An 18,641-nucleotide genomic window follows, 5' to 3' on the forward strand; every position below is an offset into this window, starting at 1 on the left:
TGTACTCACAAATGAATTTGTGTCTGAACACTGTTGATAATTATAACTTATTGGATATTTTTAAACAAGTTCTAAAGAGCTTTTGTGGGACAATCCTCTACACACAAAATGGACCATAATAGTTTAGACTGCATAATATTAGTCTACACACTTCATAATAATTACACATAAACTAATAGTGCAATAAACAACATTAATATAAATGAGAAAATGTTAATTTTGAGTTACCATTCTTTAATGCTATGTTTAACTCATTCACAGCTCATTGAGACCCAGGGGTAATTAGCTTTTCAATTTTTTCTCTCATTTCATTTAAAGGGTTCCGTTGGTGTCCGTGGTATCTCAGGTCGTGATGGAACAGTTGGTGGCTTGGTAAAGTTTGTTTTGTTTTGATTAATGTATCAAGTAAAAATTGAGAAATGTGGTTTTATTTTTAAGGAAGTGTGAGATTTTCTTTATTAAATGACTAGAATAGTTCATTTATGCGTAACATTCAGACTGATGCTACCTTATTTTGTAATTCATTTCTAGGGTGCACCTGGCAGACGTGGTGAAGCTGGTGCTGCTGGTGCCAAAGGGCCTCCTGGTGACATTGGACGTCCTGGTGAAAGTGGTATGCATGGTGCACGGGTGAGTGAAATTAAAAGGACTACAATAGCAAAATGCGTAGATTTGTGGCATGGAATTAAACGTTTGTTAAATTATATTTAGCATTTATTTATATACTTTTATAATTTATAGCTGGAATTCTCCATCGGCATGATTCTCTGGTTCTGCCGACAATGCACCCGCCTGCTGCAGGTTTCCCGGCAGCATGGGGTGGCTCCAATGGGAATTCCCATTGACTGTGGCAGGACCAGAGAACCCCGCCACCATCGCATGGCGCGCCGCCTCTCGCTGCTGAGAAACACGCAGCTGGGAGGCCAAACAATCCCTCCCAATATGTTTATACTTCTTTACTCAGATATACTGCAGTAATTTTTTAATGCAAATTAATTGTAAAGATATTTTAGTAGAATTACGTTGTAGATTATACAAATTATTTCTTTATTAAAAAGCACTATGCAACTTAGACATTTTAACCTATTTTCCGATTTTTAAAAATAAATATATCCTCAAGAAAATGTAATGTTACTGATTTTGTTTTTCTTATTTCTTAACTTGGGTTTGATGTTCCATTGGTTTTTGAGCACTTTTAGGAGCAATAAACTTTATTTTCATAGATGTGATTATCTTCATTCCCAATTAAAATCAATTCGTGAGAGTTCTGTTTTAAAGGTTTTACAAAATGAAGTAGATGTCACTGAATATATAAAATAAAGTATTTTTGTTGTATACATGATAGAATTACATCTAAAATTGTTCTGCCTCCTCAATATTTATAGGGACATAGTGGACAATCTGGTAGAGTTGGTGCTATGGGAAATCAAGGTTCTCCAGTAAGTTTTCTCTTCTTACAGTTATGTGTTACTTTTTCAGGGCCTCGTAGGTAGTACTGGCATTATAGGTGCTCCAGGCAAATCAGGTGCCGCTGTAAGTTGTTTTTGAGGTTTTCTGCTCCCCATTCTTGACAGCTTATTCAATCTAAGACTAGGTTTGAATCAGGCATGGCAAATTGCATGGGGATACTACATTACATATGTTGCAGAATATTTAAAAATGAAAAGGCTTCAATTAATAGGTTTTGCTAACGTCTAAAGTAACAACTCTTTTAATTAAGAAGCAACTCAAATAATTCATTAATATAGGTACAGCAACTGCAAACACTGTACTATTTGGTAACACTAACAATTACTTACTTATGATGCAAAATATTGCATACTCATTATTATTTAACAAAAGCTATGTCCAGTAACATGATATAATATTTTCATTCAGTATTGCACATGAAACGTGCCCCTACACAAAAACAGTATTTCACAATTAGCTACATTAATTCAAATATATAGTTGTGGTATATCAATTATTGATTACCCAAAACTGAACCCTTATACTTATTTCAAAAATACATGTTTAGGCATAATACATATATGATGTTACGGAATTCAAAATAGTCTTTATGTTGTAATCACATATATGGAGAAAGTGTACAAAGAATTCAATTTAAGTATGCAAAGAATACAAAGAACAAAATGACAGAATGACCTGCTTGAGAAAGTCAAAGCGTCCATATGGCAACATTTTGAATGTTAGACTAGAACCCAATTACACAATGAATACGAAGAATTCTGAATCATACGAAGGGTATCAGCCATCTCAATACAATTATTGCAGTTTATTTTTACTTGGCTGCTGTTTATGCATTACTGTCTTGTGATAATGAGAGTGTTATTAAGATTATAATAGCCCGATTTAAATCCCAGCTTTTAAGACCAATACATAGACCAGTAGATTAAAGGTACTCTACTGTAATTTACATGTCACTGTATATAGTATTATAGGAAAAGTAGTAATCCTCAATTCATTTTAATTTTGTGTTCCCCAATCCACAATTCTCTTCAATGTCATCCTTAAATACTAAAGCATACTAATGTATTAGATTTGTGCATTGTAGCTATACCAACTACTATGGAATTACAAATGAATAACCAATGCGGCGTATTCACTCAATTGTTTTTGCAATTAGTAATAACATGCATGGAAAAAAATAATAAATCAAACCATAATTAATTGGCTTATATGCAAAAATAAGCTCCAGTAACTTGTGAAGAGCATTGTTTCATTGCCTAAGATTGTACATTTTAGGGCGCATCTGGTGAAGAAGGTCGTACTGGTGCCCCTGGTGCTGCTGGCCCAAGAGGTCAGGCTGGTATGATGGGCTTCCCTGGTCCAAAGGGCACTACTGTAAGTGACACAATTACATTTTTACCAGTACATAAATATTATGTTACAAAATATTTTGTCAGAACATTTTCTGAATAGCCTTTATAGTTGATCAATAAAAATGATTTTCCAAACTGAAATTATTTGGATGATTTTTAATAAGTATTAAGTAAGAACTTTTAATATTTAATGAAATTAAATTAAATGATTTATATTGCAACCAATTCCTTGGTGTGTACTGAATGTTAGCTTTGATGCTCAAAAGACAGCTTTAGTTAGACAAGCAATAAGTTATTGGAGGCTAATTCTGTGACTGAGCAGATGGAAAAGGTATTTGCCAGTGTGATCGCACCCCACCATGGTGGAACCTGCCATGATGTATGTGGCGGGACAGCCAAAGGTCCATTGACTTTCGGCGAGATGGGAAGATCTCTGCTGCAAGCGTTATTACTCCTTGGTGGCTGAATCGTTTGATGAGTCAGCTGTTTGGGTTGTGGCTGAGTGATTTATCTCTGCCAGTCCCTTCATATTTACATAACAAAAACCAGCTCCGAAAGCTGATTTGCAAAATTGGTAGCCTTGTCAATATAGATCCAGGGAGCTAATACATGAATGTCACCTCTCACAGTCTCAGTGCCAGAAGTTCTAAATGTTGAAGCACCTTTAGCTTCTGCTGCACGAACTCTGTCATATATTGGCTGGGGTTTTATGGCCGTTCCCACCAGTAGGACCTTCCGGTCCCGCCGATGGTGAACGCTGCTGTGGGAAACGCCGCTACCAGCGGAGGGACCAGAAGATCCCACCGCCGGCCAAAGGCATGCCGCCTCTGCTGCCGTGAAACACGCCACGCGAGTACAGAAAATCCCACCCATTGTCTCATATTATGCCCCCACATTATGGATCAGAAACAAATCTTATTTGTCAGGTTAAATAAAATATATGTTTATTTGAAAAAAATTCAGATGAGTTCAAACAGATTTCTCAAAATTTGAAATTCTTGTAATCGGGTCAAAACTTATTCTTACTGATATATGTGTTTTATTTCCCAGGGTGTACCTGGTAAGCCTGGTGAGAGAGGAAGTATTGGTGCTGCTGGTCCAAGGGTATGTTTAATGCCATTAGTTCTTCTGTACAAGTCTCAACAGTATTGCTTACTTAATGCTCCGTATAAAGTGAATGCATAATACACTGAAACATCAATGTGCTGGATTTTCCTAGGGGCAATTACATTGGGGCCATATGGGACCTCAAGCCACTACTTGCTGGGAGCAAGAAACCTTCACAGAGGCGGCATCCTAATTGCCTGCCACAATGTTCACCACCCAGGACAACAGGCGACTCCCAATTCTGCCAGCCATTCAGAGGGCAGGCACCTGTAGAGCCTTGGCAACCCCACTGGAAAAGGTGGGCACTGCGGAGGAATGTTGGAGACCACAAGGGTGCTTCAACATGGAGCCCAAATATAAATGAAAATTTCAGAAGGAACAAGCCTGTAAATCTGCTAGGGCAGAGTGGAAACTACTCCAACCAGAACATTTCGCCTTTCCTGCTGGCAGCCCCTAGTGGGGCATAAGGCTGTGGGCTCTTATGGCTCCCTGCCTGCTCCAGGGCAGGTCGCCTACATGAAACTATTGGACTTTGCAGGTGGTGTGGTGCTCTGTTGCCAGCAGTACTGCAAAATCAGGCCCAATTAGAACCTTGTTTGTAAATTGGATACCAACCTCTGTTCAGAGGGCAGCCAATGGGACCTGGGAAACCTCTCCAATGCATGTAACCACTCCAGTGCAGCTCCCCACTATTTTCACAGATCCTCCATCTCCAAGCATCACCATGGCATGAGAAAATTCAGCCCAATGTACTTATTTAGTCACTTGAAGTAAGAGCGTGATTTCTTAGAACTATTTAAATGTGGTAGCTGAAACATTTTTAAAAACCGGGGGCGAGATTCTCCGACCCCCCCGCCGGGTCGGAGAATCGCCAGCGGCTGGTGTGAATCCCGCCCCCGCCGGTTGCCGAAGTCTCCGGCACAGGAGATTCGGCGGGGGCGGGAATCGCGCCGCGCCGGTTGGCGGCCCCCCCGCGCGATTCTCCGGCCCGGATGGGCCGAAGTCCCGCCGCTAAAATGCCTGTCCTGCCGGCGTAAATTAAACCACCTACCTTACCGGCAGGACAAGGCGGCGCGGGTGGGCTCCGGGGTCCTGGGGGGGGCGCGGGGCGATCTGGCCCCGGGGGGCGCCCCCACGGTGGCCTGGCCCATGATCGGGGCCCACCGATCCGCGGGCGGGCCTGTGCCGTGGGGGCACTCTTTCCCTTCCCCCTCCGCCACGGTCTCCATCATGGCTGAGGCGGAAGAGACTCCCTCCACTGCGCATGCGCAGGAATGCCGTCAGCGGCCGCTGACGCTCCCTCGCATGCGCCGCCCGGAGATGTCATTTCCGCGCCAGCTGGCGGGACACCAAAGGCCTTTTCCGCCAGCTGGCGGGGCGGAAATTAGTCCGCCGCCGGCCTAGCCCCTTAAGGTTGGGGCTCGGCCCCCAAAGATGCGGAGCATTCCGCACCTTTGGGGCGGCGCGATGCCCGTCTGATTTGCGCCGTTTTGGGCGCCAGTCGGCGGACATCGCGCCGTTTCCGGAGAATTTCGCCCCTGTTTGCATAATGTTCCCTTGTCCATTTTTACCAGTGCGTTAACCCATCTTAAATGCAAGAGTCAATTCCTGCAGTAAAATAGCGCAGAACCATTGTAAGGAAATTTTAAATGTTCAACTGTTAATATTTTAATAGTGCATTTTGACCTTTAATGTCTGATCACTGTGGATGATATAACAAATTCCACTAATACTCATGACTTTCACTTAAAGACAATTCAACTGCATATACTAGAAATGCATGTACAGGAATTACTTCAAGTTAACATCACTGGAAAGTAAAATTTAGTAAAGTTAAGTCGCCATAGTCCCAGATGACCAGAGGCTGCTTTCCCCTTTGAGGGGTTTAACCTGAGGATTTAACCTGAGGATCACCACACAACAGGCAAGGGGCAAGGTTGAAAAGGCAGGACCATCAGCCAGTATGGGAATAACCTCAGCCAGTACGGGAATTGAACCTGCATCATGAACCAGCTGTCTGGCCAACTGAGCTAAAAGTAAAGCAGACAGGCAATCCTGGTGAAACGGTTAGCGTATATATGCCGTCAGCGGCCGCTGACGCTCCCTCGCATGCGCCGCCGGGAGATGTCATTTCCGCGCCAGCTGGCGGGGCACCAAAGGCCTTTTCCGCCAGCTGGCGGGGCGGAAATTAGTCCGCCGCCGGCCTAGCCCCTTAAGGTTGGGGCTCGGCCCCCAAAGATGCGGAGCATTCCGCACCTTTGGGGCGGCGCGATGCCCGTCTGATTTGCGCCGTTTTGGGCGCCAGTCGGCGGACATCGCGCCGTTTCCGGAGAACCAGCCCGACCAGCATTGAAATTCTGCCTTCCGAAACTGTTTTAGTGGAGGCATCAACTGATTTATTTCAAATTGGTTCATTGCTCTACTAAAATGATGGGGAGAGAAATTTTACACAGTTGTATTCGCATTCATGTGCAATATTGCATTGTATAATTCAAAGCTGTGGCCCTATTGGTCTAAAAAGGTGAATTCTGCCTTAGCATTAGGCTATTCAGACAATCAAAAGATGATATTCTCAAAAACAGGTAACTAGACAATACGCAAAGTAAAAATTGAAATGGACCATCAGAAGGAATGTACTTAAGAAAACGTGTGAGAATATTTATTGCCATCAAATGATGCTTCATGTTCTGTAAAGCAATCTGGTAAAAAAAATATGCAAGGGGCTTACATTTAAGGAGCCTACCTTTCTTCAGCTACTCACAAGAATCATGTACATTATGTGGGACTTAAGATGAGGAATGATTGAATACAGACTGGGAGAGAGGTCACCAAATAATATGGCGGAATTTCAAATTCAACCAGAAATCAATATTGAAATCTGCACCCGCCTCAGTCCACAAACCCAAGGCCCCTATCATTTTCATGTTCTGGCCTTATTTGAACTTTACAACAAATTGCAGGAATTAAATGGAAACAGGTTATATTTCCAGACCTCAGCTTACACACTGAGTGGTCCTTCTGAGGTCAGAAATTCTTAGAATAAAAGATAACGTTTCTTGCCCTTTCTATGAGCCATTGGTTAGACCCCTGGACGGCTGGTGAAGCTCTAATTAGTGTGCATACTCATCCACATTTATATTAACATTACAGTCAGAATCCTAAAATTCAATTTACATCTTAAAATAACCTCTAGCCGACTGTGAATGAGAGAGGCTGGACACCTATTTCAAAAATTGCCTGAAGGTTGCACCAGGTGAACAAATTGTTGTCCAAAATATTCTTCAGGTTCTCCTCTGCTCGTCACTTCTTTCCCAGGCAAGGAAAGAACAGCTACCATTTGAAAACCACTCCCCAGTGTGAGAGAGAAAGTAATTATTGTTAATACGTTTTAATCAGTTGCTCTTCTTAATTAAAGTTCCTTTGAAATTACACAAAATAAAATAGACTATTATATTTAGAAAAATGCATAAATCTATGGATGATTCTCTATTTCTATGATATAGCAACAATGATATCGCATCAATTCCTGATTCTCCAATAAATTCAATATGAGAACAGTGGTGCACTGTATAGGATATAGAATCTTCAAAAAATGGCAGTCACAAAATGTAAGTTAGCAGTTTGTTCTGAATGTTAATTTGAGTACAAGGGATACAGATGTGGCAGTAAGTCCATAAGACCATAAGACATAGGAGTAGAATAATAATAATAATCGCTTATTGTCACAAGTAGGCTTCAATGAAGTTACTATGAAAAGTCCCTAGTCGCCACATTCCGGCACCTGTTCGAGGAGGCCGGTACGGGAATTGACCCCACGCTGCTGGCATTGTTCTGCATTACAAGCCAGCTGTTTAGCCCACTGCTAAACCAGCCCGTTTTAGGCCACTCGGCCCATCGGGTCTGCTCCGCCATTCAATCATGGCTGATATTTTTATCATCCCCATTCTCCTGCCTTCTCCCCCAAAACCCCTGATCCCTTATTCATCAAGAACCTATCTATCTCTGTATTAAAGACATGTTTATCAATGTGTGTAATAGCACTGACAACATTTTGTTTGTGACCCCTCTGTTTTTCAGGGTACATTTGGCAAAGATGGAGAGGTTGGAGCACAAGGTCCTCCTGGTGTTGCTGTAAGTAAATAATTACAAACATAAAACTATTGTTCCAGGTTTGAGATACAAAATTAGGCCTTACAATTGGTGCTCTATGAATATTAATTGACGAATGCTTAATTCATTATATTTAATTCCTTTTTCTTTACTTCATTTTTAAAATAAGTGGACTATTGCCTAGTTTTAAATAATGGGCAGGGATTGGATACAGTGTAATATATTAAAGTGATTGCATGCTAAAATATTCACATACTTTAATTTGAAAATCTTAGTTTTTATAAAGGCAATTTTATACTGGTTGTGTCATATTGCAGCTAAACTAACAATAAATGTATGCAATTGATTTAGAAAGAGTTATGTGTTAGGAAATTTTAAATGGCAATATTATTGCTGAATAAATTAATTTACTTATTTTGATTACCATAAATATTGTACATATGAAATTTAAAAATTTGATATACATATCACTCAACAATCTGGTCAGATAAACAATTTTGATGTTATTATTTAGGGTCCTACGGGTGCAAGAGGTGAATCGGGTCCATCTGGCGGTTCTGGCTTCCAGGTATGTCCATCAAATTGAGTTTCCTTTTTATACTGGATACAATAGAATAAGCTTGTTGAATTATAATACTTTTTCATGGAGCAGCAGAATAAAATGAGACATTTAAATAGTTAAAGCAGTACATTTTACGTTAACCACAAACAACTTGCAATTGATTGGTTTACTAGTCTAAATGTAAAATCAATTGGTTTGCATGAATAATGGATGTTCATGCAGTTGTGTTAATATGGACCTTACTGATAGCACACAGTTTAATTTCAGTGCAAACATGTCCAAATAGGACTTGTATTCAATCATCTTTTTCAATTTTATATTCTGGCTGACTGAGGGCGTAATTCAGTGACCAATTGAGGGTGAATTGCACAAAAATGCCAAATCGGGCTTGGCGCTGAGTGCCAGGTTGAGTGCGAATCACACCACTTTCTCTGCCTGGCAAGATCTGGAACTTGCCCTTGCTAGGCAAGATCCAAATCTGAATATTTAAATGCACCTAATTGCTCATTCAAATACCCAGCCACCAGATTCACCCGGTGCCCGGTACTCAATGGCCACACTCGTCAGGGCGCCGTTTCATACTGGTCCGCACAAACGTGGACCAGACGTAATGGCAACTGTGGGGTCTCCCAGGTCATTGGAGCCCTCCCGGGAAGTCGACACGGCAGGGTGGTAACCTGGCTGTCCCCATGGCACCTGGGTAGCTTGTTACTGCCAGCCTTGCACCTGGCAGTGCCACCCTAGTGCCCAGTGGTGTTGCAAGGGTGCCACGTTGGCACTACCAGGGGAGTCTTGCTAATTAGCGTGGAGGTAAGGGGATTTTTCCAGGGGCCTCCCCAAGGTTAGGGGTTGGGAGAAAGGGTCAATAAAGTCGGGGGGGGGGGGTGGGACCTGAAAGGGTGGGTGAGAGATCAGTGCTGCCAATCAATATGGTGCCTCAATCTACGAACAGCCTTTCCTGCTTGGCGAGATCAGCTCACCAGTAGGGAACCATTCTATGTGTGGCCTCGGCGGAGAGAACCCCCCACCCTCCCGAGGCCCAAAAGCAGCAAAGTGCCATTGTATACCACCTCAGTAAACGAGCCTGACAGCAGACTTAGTTTGAAGTCCGCTGAATCATGCCTTGAGAGTTGTTACAGTCACTTAATTCTACTGTGTCGGAATTACTTGACAAACAATGAATTAGGAAATTATAAATATCCTAATACTGGTGGAAGTAAAAGAAACCAATGCTGGATTTGAACCTGCAGCAAATGGTTGCAGGCAGCAGTTAGCCAACTGTGTCCTCTTCTGGCTTTCTGAGGCTCCTTTAAACACATTAACTAAACCTCAGTTCCCCAAGGATGCAGCATTTTGTGTTTCGGCAATTAAATAAAACAGATGTATTGTTCCGCAATGTAATTTTTGCATTAAAGTAATTTGTTTTTGAAATGACAATACAGAGGCATTTGTTAAGTGTTAAATATGGCTGAGGATTGACTGGCTGTGATTGATAAGATTTTCTCTTCTTCAAAGAATATGGCTAAGAATATTAATGTACAAATATTTAACATACTCAGAACAATTAATTAATTAATTCCTCTGAAAATATTATAAAGAGGAAGTTGGTATAAGCAAGTTAAGCAACACATGCATTCACATATCCAGCAATAATTTCTGCACTCTAATGTAGAATGAGGTGATTTAAAAAAATATATTTTTCATTCTTAAATGATAAGGATTTTCTAAATGTTCTGAATTATGCTACTGGTCTTGAATGACGTCCCTTTCATCTGGTCTTGTAATCAAAATGTGCTAATGTAAAGTTTTTTTTTCTTTTATCATAGGGGTCCCCCGGTCTTCCTGGTGCAGCTGGCGAACTTGGAAAACATGGCAATCAGGTATGGCAACCAATTATCCATCCATTCCAGGAGAGAGAAAATATGAGAAATAACTTGATCTATGGCCGAGATTCTCCGACCCTGTGCCGTGTCGGAGAATCCCCGGGGGGAGGCGCGAATCCAGCCCCGCCGCCGCAACGCCGGCTTCCCTATTTTCCGGTGCCGTTTTTCGGGCACCGGCGGGATTCCCGCCACGCCGGTCGGGGCCCGGCGTGCAGTTGGCAGCGGCCCACGCGATGATTCTCCGGGCCCCAATGGGCCAAGTGGCCGATGGGTTTGGCCCAGTCCCGCCGGCGTGGATTACTCACCTCACACATGGCGGGACCTGGAAGATAAGTGTGCGAGGACCGTCCTGGGGGGGAGGTGGGGGGGGGGGCGGGTTGATCCGATCCCTGGGGGGTCCCCATGGTGGCCTGGCCCACGATCGGGGCCTACCGATCGGCAGGTGGGCTGGTTCCGTGGGTGCCTACTTTACTCAATGCCGGGCCCTGTAGGGGGCCAGCGCGGAGGAGGGAAGCCCCGCGCATGCGCGGAAATATGCCAGCGAAATACGCCGGCCGTTCCGCGCATGCGCAAACCTGCGACGGCCCTACGCCGCCGGTCCTGGAGCTGCGGGAACCACTCCGGCGTCAACCTAGCCCCCTAGAAAGGGGAGAATTACTCGCTTTCGGGGGCCGTTGACGCCGGAGTGGTTGGCACCGATTTTCACGCGAGCGTGGTGTCATAGCCCCATTATTGGAGAATCCCGCCCTATATGTTTGAACGTGGATAATCTGAAGTGTTTGGTACAAAATTATACTAATAGAAATTTTGAAATAAATATACCACCCTTACCCAGTTTATTGAGCAGACACTAAGCAGAAAAGCCAGAACAAATCCATCCAATAATTTACACTGGGTGCCCGTGCCACTTTCATGATTGGACCCCATTAAAATATTATTGGAAAGCTGCCCACAAATGTAGTTAGGAAAAACAGTCTGGAATACTCTCTCGAACAGATTTCAATCGTAATTTCAAGGACTAATGGTCTGGCCACTTTACATCGAGTTCTCCTGGGCAGTGCTAGCACAGCACATGCGCATGTGTTGCAGTATTGAAGATGTACCAGACTCCTATATATAATAATAATCTTTATTGTCACAAGTAGACTTACATTAACACTGCATTGAAGGTACTGTGAAAAGCCCCTAGTCACCACATTCCGGCACCTGTTCGGGTACACTGAGGGAGAATTCAGAATGTCCAAATTACCTAACAGCACGTCTTTCAGGACATGTGGGTGGAAACCGGAGCACCTGGAGGAAACCCATACAGACACAGGGAGAATGTGCAGACTCCACACAGACAGTGACTCAAGCCGGGAATCAAACCTAGGACCCTGGCACTGTGAAGCAACAGTGCTAACCACTGTGCTACTGTGCCGCATCAGACTTCAGTTTGCATGAATTAACAAGGTTCCTGTCTGCTACAAGCGTGTTTGGCAGCCCACTTCAAAATCTTGACAGGCCAGAAATCAGCAGAAAATGGGTGATGACATCCACAGAGAAGTGAAGCTGCACTAAGAACAATATTTGTCTAATTACCTCCAATAGTTTGATTTGATTAACAAATGGTGCATCAATAAATCACCTTTGCTAATGGTCTTTACGAACTGAACAAAGTTGAAGGACAATTATGCTTTAAAATTTATACATTTGTCCTAACATAAGCAAACTATAACAGTAATCAGTCTATTGACATTCATGTATATTCGTTTTTGTTGAAAGAATTGTGGGTCGATTTTCATACTCACCAGCTGGTTGATCATTTGGTAAGGCCCTTATGGCCCATCTGGTTTTCATTGCATTAATTTCAATTGAATTAAAATTAGGTGGTCTATGTAATGGTGGACAATCCATTCCACCAGTTACAATCCAGAAAAGAAAGATGGAAATTTATCCCATATTTTCAGCATTCATAACAGTTTTATGAGCTGTATGTGATGATATCGTAAATCCGAAGGGCTTAATAAATCATTACAATAGCACTCAGAAAAAGAACTTCACCACAATGGTCAAATTTAAGATATTTTAAGTTACAATTTGTACTTTATCATGCATTACGATGCCAAAATATCTTACTTATTACCGTGCTATTTCTCCACAGGGTGTCCGAGGTGACAGTGGTAGCCCAGGCGTTGCCGGTACAAAAGTAAGTTTTAAATTTCTTCTGCATTTTCGCACTTTGTTTGTTTAATTTAATGAGATCATGATTAAAGCATTGTGGTTCATATTTTGCTATTTAGGGTGAACGAGGTCCCCCAGGTCAACGAGGTGATAAAGGTCCCCAAGGTCTTACTGGTTCTCGTGGTTCCAGTGGTGCTCCTGGTTCCGATGGTGGAAAGGTATGCTGAACGCAAAAAAACTCTGCAGAACAAATGATGCCTGCTTTTAAATGTTCTTTCAAAACAAGAGAGATGCTTATTGATATCTTGAAATCTAATTACAGACATCACAAATGTGCAATTGATGTTTCCCAAAATCACTCAACAACTAACTAGTGGATTTCTGGCAGCTTTATTTTAAGTTGTAACAGAACACTGTCACACAATGATCATTTGACTCCAACGAGAACTAATTGGAAAGCTCTATTGTAGTTTGTTTTACTTGAAAATTATAAGATTTTGTTTGAATTCATCTTAATATAGATCATTACTAAATCATAATCTGAGCTAAGCAAATCACCTGTATTTTTCCTTCCGTCAAAAAATATATTCAAAGTCAGAATTTACAAATGTTTGAAAATGACAATTTATATGTATACTTGATTTGTGAATGCTACATTATGCGATGTCAAATTATTCTCTGATATCTATCTTTTTCATAAATGTAGAGAACCCAATTATTTTTTTTTTCCAAATAAGGGGCAATTTAGCGTGGCCAATCCACCTAACCTTTGGGTAGTGGGGGTGAAACCCACGCAGACACGTGGAGAATGTACAAACTCCACACAGACAGTGACCCGGGATCGAACCCAGGTCCTCAGCGCCACGGACAGAAGTGCTAACCAGTGTGCCACCGTGCCGCCCTATTCTCAGATATCTAACCTAGATATTTGATTATATTCTATCAGGGGTTTAGGTCAATTGTGAATTCACAAGAGTAAAATTAGGTTTTTTGATACCATGTGGATTGATTTGATTCAGGAAATATGGAAAAGGAAATATATATGGCACAATTGGTTGTGAATAAAATGCATTTAAATTAGTTTAGGCTTAATGAGGTTTCTTTGCCAATTTCACACCAAAATTATACATGTTTAGTTTAAATCCAATATTAAAACCCAAATTACCTCCTCAATGAGAGTGTGGAAACTCTCCCAGTGACCCTCAGCCTACTTTGTTCTGGTGTCAGCTAGCCCGATATTGGATTTAGATCACATTTCCATTGTAACTGTGGTTTCAATATAAAGATGTGTTTCTGTTCAAAGGTGATGGACGGTATTTCTATTAAATTCATGGGAATCGCAGTTTGTAATCATAAAACAATAAAAACCTTCCACAATGGGTTGGGGGGGGGGGGGGTGGTGGGGGCGGCGGGTGCAGTAGGAACAATGAAGTGAAACCACTTAGGGCTGGCGGTATGCCACTATACTATGAACGCAGCAATAGCCTCCAGGAGAAAATAATAAGTCATTCAGAAGTGATACTTTCTCTCCCATTACTGATAATATCGTCGCACAATTTAACTCTTACTAGCTAATGGAATTTTTTAGGAGACTCATTATCAAGTCTATGCTTTGGTATCAGCTCCTTGATTGTTTACAGGATTTCTTTGAAGTCATTTAAACACACTTCATAAAATAATGTGGACTTAAAGGGGGACAAATTTATATTCTCCAACTATTCTGGCATAATTCAAATTTCATATCACCATCTGCCATACTTAAGTTGTGCGGGTAATATGCTGGATGTCATATTGACCTTTAGGGTGGAATCTCCCCCATCCTCCGGAGACAAGTCTGCAGGCAGGGTGGAGAGCGAAATCCGAGATGAGGGCATTGGGTTGGTGCCCCGACCCGTTCCCACCTCTGGGCGGGCTTGCCAGAGGCGGGGTCAACATGACACTGGCTACCCGCCAGGCAACAGTTGGTAGTCAATTAGTCCAATTAAGTGCCCAATAGGGGGGAATTGGTGGGGAGTCTGCCAGGGTCTTCCTGGTATCACCAATGAATGCAGAGCCAGGAGCTTTGTGGAGACAGTCTGCAGACCAGGGAAACCAATCGAAGCATGTCCAAAGTTGGGCTTTTGGGCATGAAAAGTTACACTCAAAGCTGGTGGCACCAATCCTCTGGGGGGGTTTCCTTCTTCTAGTGTACTCAGATCTCTATTTTCAGCATTTCATTCACGCTTCCAAGGACACTTCCAACTTGAGGTGTCCTAGCTCCCTCAACTGTGCCCACCTCTCCCAGTGAGCTTGCCAGCTGTCCACAGTTTCTGGCCATCTGACTGGACCTGCAGCCTCAGAAGTACGCCGAACATCCTTACTGGAGGTCACCACCCAAAAGATCACATGGGAGTGCAAATTACAGGTCGGTGTGAGATCAGGACCTGGAGATGGCGCCAACATCTGAAAATAACCTATCAGCTGAAGATTCCGCCCTTAGTTATCCAGAGTGTACATCTGAAATTGGCATTAGCCTTCTTAAATATGGGATCTTATGCTGTAACCTGGATTTCTGAGAAATAGGTATCAAGGGACCTTTCAGTGCTTTGAGTGTGATGTTCTATTAACTAACTCTTAAAAACCGTAATTACTTGATCTGTATTTCTTATTAGGGTGAAGTTGGTGTTGTTGGTCTGGTTGGTCACCCAGGTGCTCAAGGTGCTCTGGGTATGCCAGGTGAGAGAGGTTCTGCTGGTTCCAATGGCCCCAAAGGTGAAAAGGTAAGTTGTTTTTTATATTTTGAACTATCTGAAAATATCTCAATGTTTTCACTTTTGAAGGGCCCCGAGTTGATTTGTAGTGTAGGCTTCTTTAAGCCTCAGTCTCCATAACACATTGCACCACCACCAATATGGATAAAAACTGTTAAAATGTACTCATGTTCTGTTCTTCATATGAGAATCTTTATAAGTCTATCTCATTCTAATTGTTTCTAACATTTAGTATTTTAAAAATTATTTAAAGGATACATTATGGTGGAATGTAGACAGAACAACTTCAGCTCAGCCAGAGCAATCGATGTTCCACAAAAAAGTATAAAATTAGTAGCAGTTTAAGATGATGCATAAAAGAATTCATAGAGATATTAAGCAACAATATGCATTGTTATTTCTAATATATGTGCAACCCTTTAGTTGGTCTAACTCGCCATGTATATTTTTTTAGGGTGATTCAGGTGCAGCTGGTCCTCAAGGGAGTGCAGGCATGGATGGCCCACGGGTAAGTGTCCCATAATTTTCTGCATCGGTTTAAGATTTTAATACTGCTGCACTTGTACGTACACATCAATCTATCCTTGATCTTATCTTGAGATTTATTTTAACATTATCATGCTCCTATTTTATAGGGTGCTCATGGTCCTGCCGGTGCTCCTGGTCCCAGTGGTCCTCCTGGTGATAGGGTAAGTTTCTGAAAGCTTACACGAGCAGTGATCAGAATTAATGTCCCTTCTGTTAATGTCACCATCTCTAACTCCATTGCTATCTTTTATTACGGACATGAATATCACTATTGTGCTGATTAGTGTTTCAACTCTGATGTCCTTTTCATCTGAGTTTTCATCTCAATACCTTTTTATTACCATCATCAGCTGACTTATGTTTTTTTCTTCAGGGTGAATCTGGTGCCTCTGGTCATTCTGGTCCAGCTGGACCTCGTGGTGCATCAGTAAGTAGAAAACACAGGAACAAGTGATAAAATGAACTTTGACTGAATTCTTGTATTTTATTTCATGTTCTTCTAAATATCTTATCAAGTGTTGATAATGCAATAAAACGGCTGTTGTAATTAATAGTCCTGGTCGCAACATTTCAATTAGGCAACTACTTGAGAAGGAGCATGGACAATAAGATAATCTGGTTTGATTTTACTCTGCTTAGGGTGAGCGTGGTGACGCTGGTCGTACTGGTAGTCCTGGATTTGCTGGTCCACCTGTAAGTTTCAAAACTACTTTTATTTTATTTTTATTATTTTAACTTTTTTTAAATTATTGTCTATTTTTAAAACACCTTAACTCTATTTTTCCTCCTATGTAGGGTGCAGATGGACACACTGGTGCTAAAGGTGAGAAAGGTGTCCCTGGTGGCAAAGGAGAGGTCGGCTCTGCTGGTGCTGTTGGTCAACCTGGTCTCGCTGGTGCTGCGGTAAGTATCCTGACATAAAGTCATTAGAGTAAAGAGTGATTCTACCTTCATTCATTTCAAATGTTTCCCTTTATACATCTAGATCATTGATTAAAATAATATGAATTATCTGGCACAAGAATGGGCAGTAATCTGACTTCATAGAATCATAGAATTTACAATGCAGAAGGAGGCCATTCGGCCCATTGAGTCTGCACCGGTCTTTGGAAAGAGCACCCTACTTAGGCCCATGCCTCCACACTATCCCAGTAACCCTACCTAACCTTTTTTGGACACTAAGAGCAATGTATCATGGCCAATCCACCTAAACCTACACATCTTTGGGCTGTGGGAGGAAACCGGAGCACCCGGAGGAAACCCACATAGACACGGGGAGAACGTGCAGACTCTGCACAGACCCAAACTAAAAATCGAACCTGAGACCCTGGTGCTGTGAAGCAACTGTGCTAACCACTGTGCTACCGTGCTGCCCTTACTGCATCTCTGTCAATTTTATGCTGCCACCCACTTATCTTACTGTAACCAACGCAGCAGTGAACAAGAGGAAGGTCCTGTCTGAACTGTCCAACTCTAGGACAGTTTTGGTTATTTTTAAGATACCCTTGACTGTGAGGATAAAATATCAACTGGCATTAAGGACTAGTTTACATTGAAATTAATTGTTGAAATTCTGAAGAGCACACTTTAATGACAAAGTACTTGTGCAGCATAGAATTTAGGTTGATATCCAGACAAACATTTAATTATTTTATGCATGCCGCAATTTATCTATGTCATTTACCACGTCAGGCTTGCATGATCTAAACATGTGAGATGAAATAAGGCCAATGTTTCAAAGTAAGGGGTGGTCCCTTTATGACGGAGTAATTTCTCTGAGGGTTGTGAAACTTTGGAATTCTCTTCCTCAAAAGGTAGTCGAGGCAAAGTACTTGAATATCTTTACAGCAGAAGTAGACAGATTCTAGATAAGCAAGGGGGTGAAAGGTATTCAAGGGTAGGCAGGAATGTGGAGTGGAAGTTAAAATCAGATCAACCATGATCTTATTGAATGGCGGAGCAGGCGCAAGAGACCTTGCGTGGGATTCTCCAATCCTATGGCATAGTGTCCACGCCGTCGTAAACGCCGTCGCATTTTACGACGCCGTGAACGGGCTGCTCCCATGACTAATTCTGGCCCCTCCAGAGGGCCAGCACAGCGCTGGAGCGGTTCGTGCCGCTCCAACTGCAGATCCCGGCACGAACTGTGCGCCGCGGGATCCGCACATGCGCAGTTGCGCCGGCACCAACGAGGACATGCGCAGTGGCACCGGCGCCAACGCGCGCATGCACAGTGGCCTCCTTCAAGGCACCGGCCCCGACGCAACATGGTGCAGGACTGCAGGGGCCAGCGTGTAGGAAAGGAGGCCCCCAGCCACAGAGGCCGGCCCGCCGATCGGTGGGCCCCGACCGCGGGCCAGGCCACATCGGAAGGCCCCCCCCCCCCCCCCCAGGGCCGGACTCCCCATTTCCCCCCTCCCCCCCCAAAGGTCACCACCCGACCCTTACCCGCCGAGGTCCCGCCGGCCCAGAGCAGGTTAGAACAGTGCTGGCGGGACTCGGCCCTTTTCTTACGGCCGCTCGACCCATCCGGGCCGGAAATCGGTGGGCTGGCCATGTAGAGCGGCCCGCGACCGGTGCCGCGCCAACCACATCGGCGCCAATAATGCCGATTCTCCACTCTGCGGAGAATTGCGTGCCGGCATCGGGGCGGCGTGGTCCGATTCGCGCGGCCCGCCGCCGATTCTCCAATCTGGCACGGGATCGGAGAATCCCG

General features: G+C 43.1%; 1 protein-coding gene across 2 annotated transcripts in view; it reads left to right on the plus strand.

Moving 5' to 3' along the window:
• Positions 1-18,641, plus strand: part of col1a2 (collagen, type I, alpha 2) — a 59,224-nt gene that overhangs the window by 23,560 nt on the left and 17,023 nt on the right. Inside the window, exons 22-37 of one of the 2 annotated variants that reach the window (XM_072509037.1) lie at positions 319-372; positions 532-630; positions 1,386-1,439; positions 2,746-2,844; positions 3,873-3,926; positions 8,007-8,060; positions 8,554-8,607; positions 10,428-10,481; positions 12,628-12,672; positions 12,767-12,865; positions 15,299-15,406; positions 15,852-15,905; positions 16,033-16,086; positions 16,299-16,352; positions 16,565-16,618; positions 16,721-16,828. In XM_072509037.1, coding sequence (XP_072365138.1) covers positions 319-372; positions 532-630; positions 1,386-1,439; positions 2,746-2,844; positions 3,873-3,926; positions 8,007-8,060; positions 8,554-8,607; positions 10,428-10,481; positions 12,628-12,672; positions 12,767-12,865; positions 15,299-15,406; positions 15,852-15,905; positions 16,033-16,086; positions 16,299-16,352; positions 16,565-16,618; positions 16,721-16,828 — 1,098 coding nt within the window. Of the gene's footprint in view, positions 1-318; positions 373-531; positions 631-1,385; positions 1,440-1,479; positions 1,534-2,745; positions 2,845-3,872; positions 3,927-8,006; positions 8,061-8,553; positions 8,608-10,427; positions 10,482-12,627; positions 12,673-12,766; positions 12,866-15,298; positions 15,407-15,851; positions 15,906-16,032; positions 16,087-16,298; positions 16,353-16,564; positions 16,619-16,720; positions 16,829-18,641 lie in introns of both variants that reach the window. The other variant, XM_072509038.1, reaches the window with a different exon arrangement.

The sequence above is a fragment of the Scyliorhinus torazame genome, chromosome 6, assembly GCF_047496885.1.
Source record: "Scyliorhinus torazame isolate Kashiwa2021f chromosome 6, sScyTor2.1, whole genome shotgun sequence".
NCBI classification, from domain to species: domain Eukaryota; kingdom Metazoa; phylum Chordata; class Chondrichthyes; order Carcharhiniformes; family Scyliorhinidae; genus Scyliorhinus; species Scyliorhinus torazame.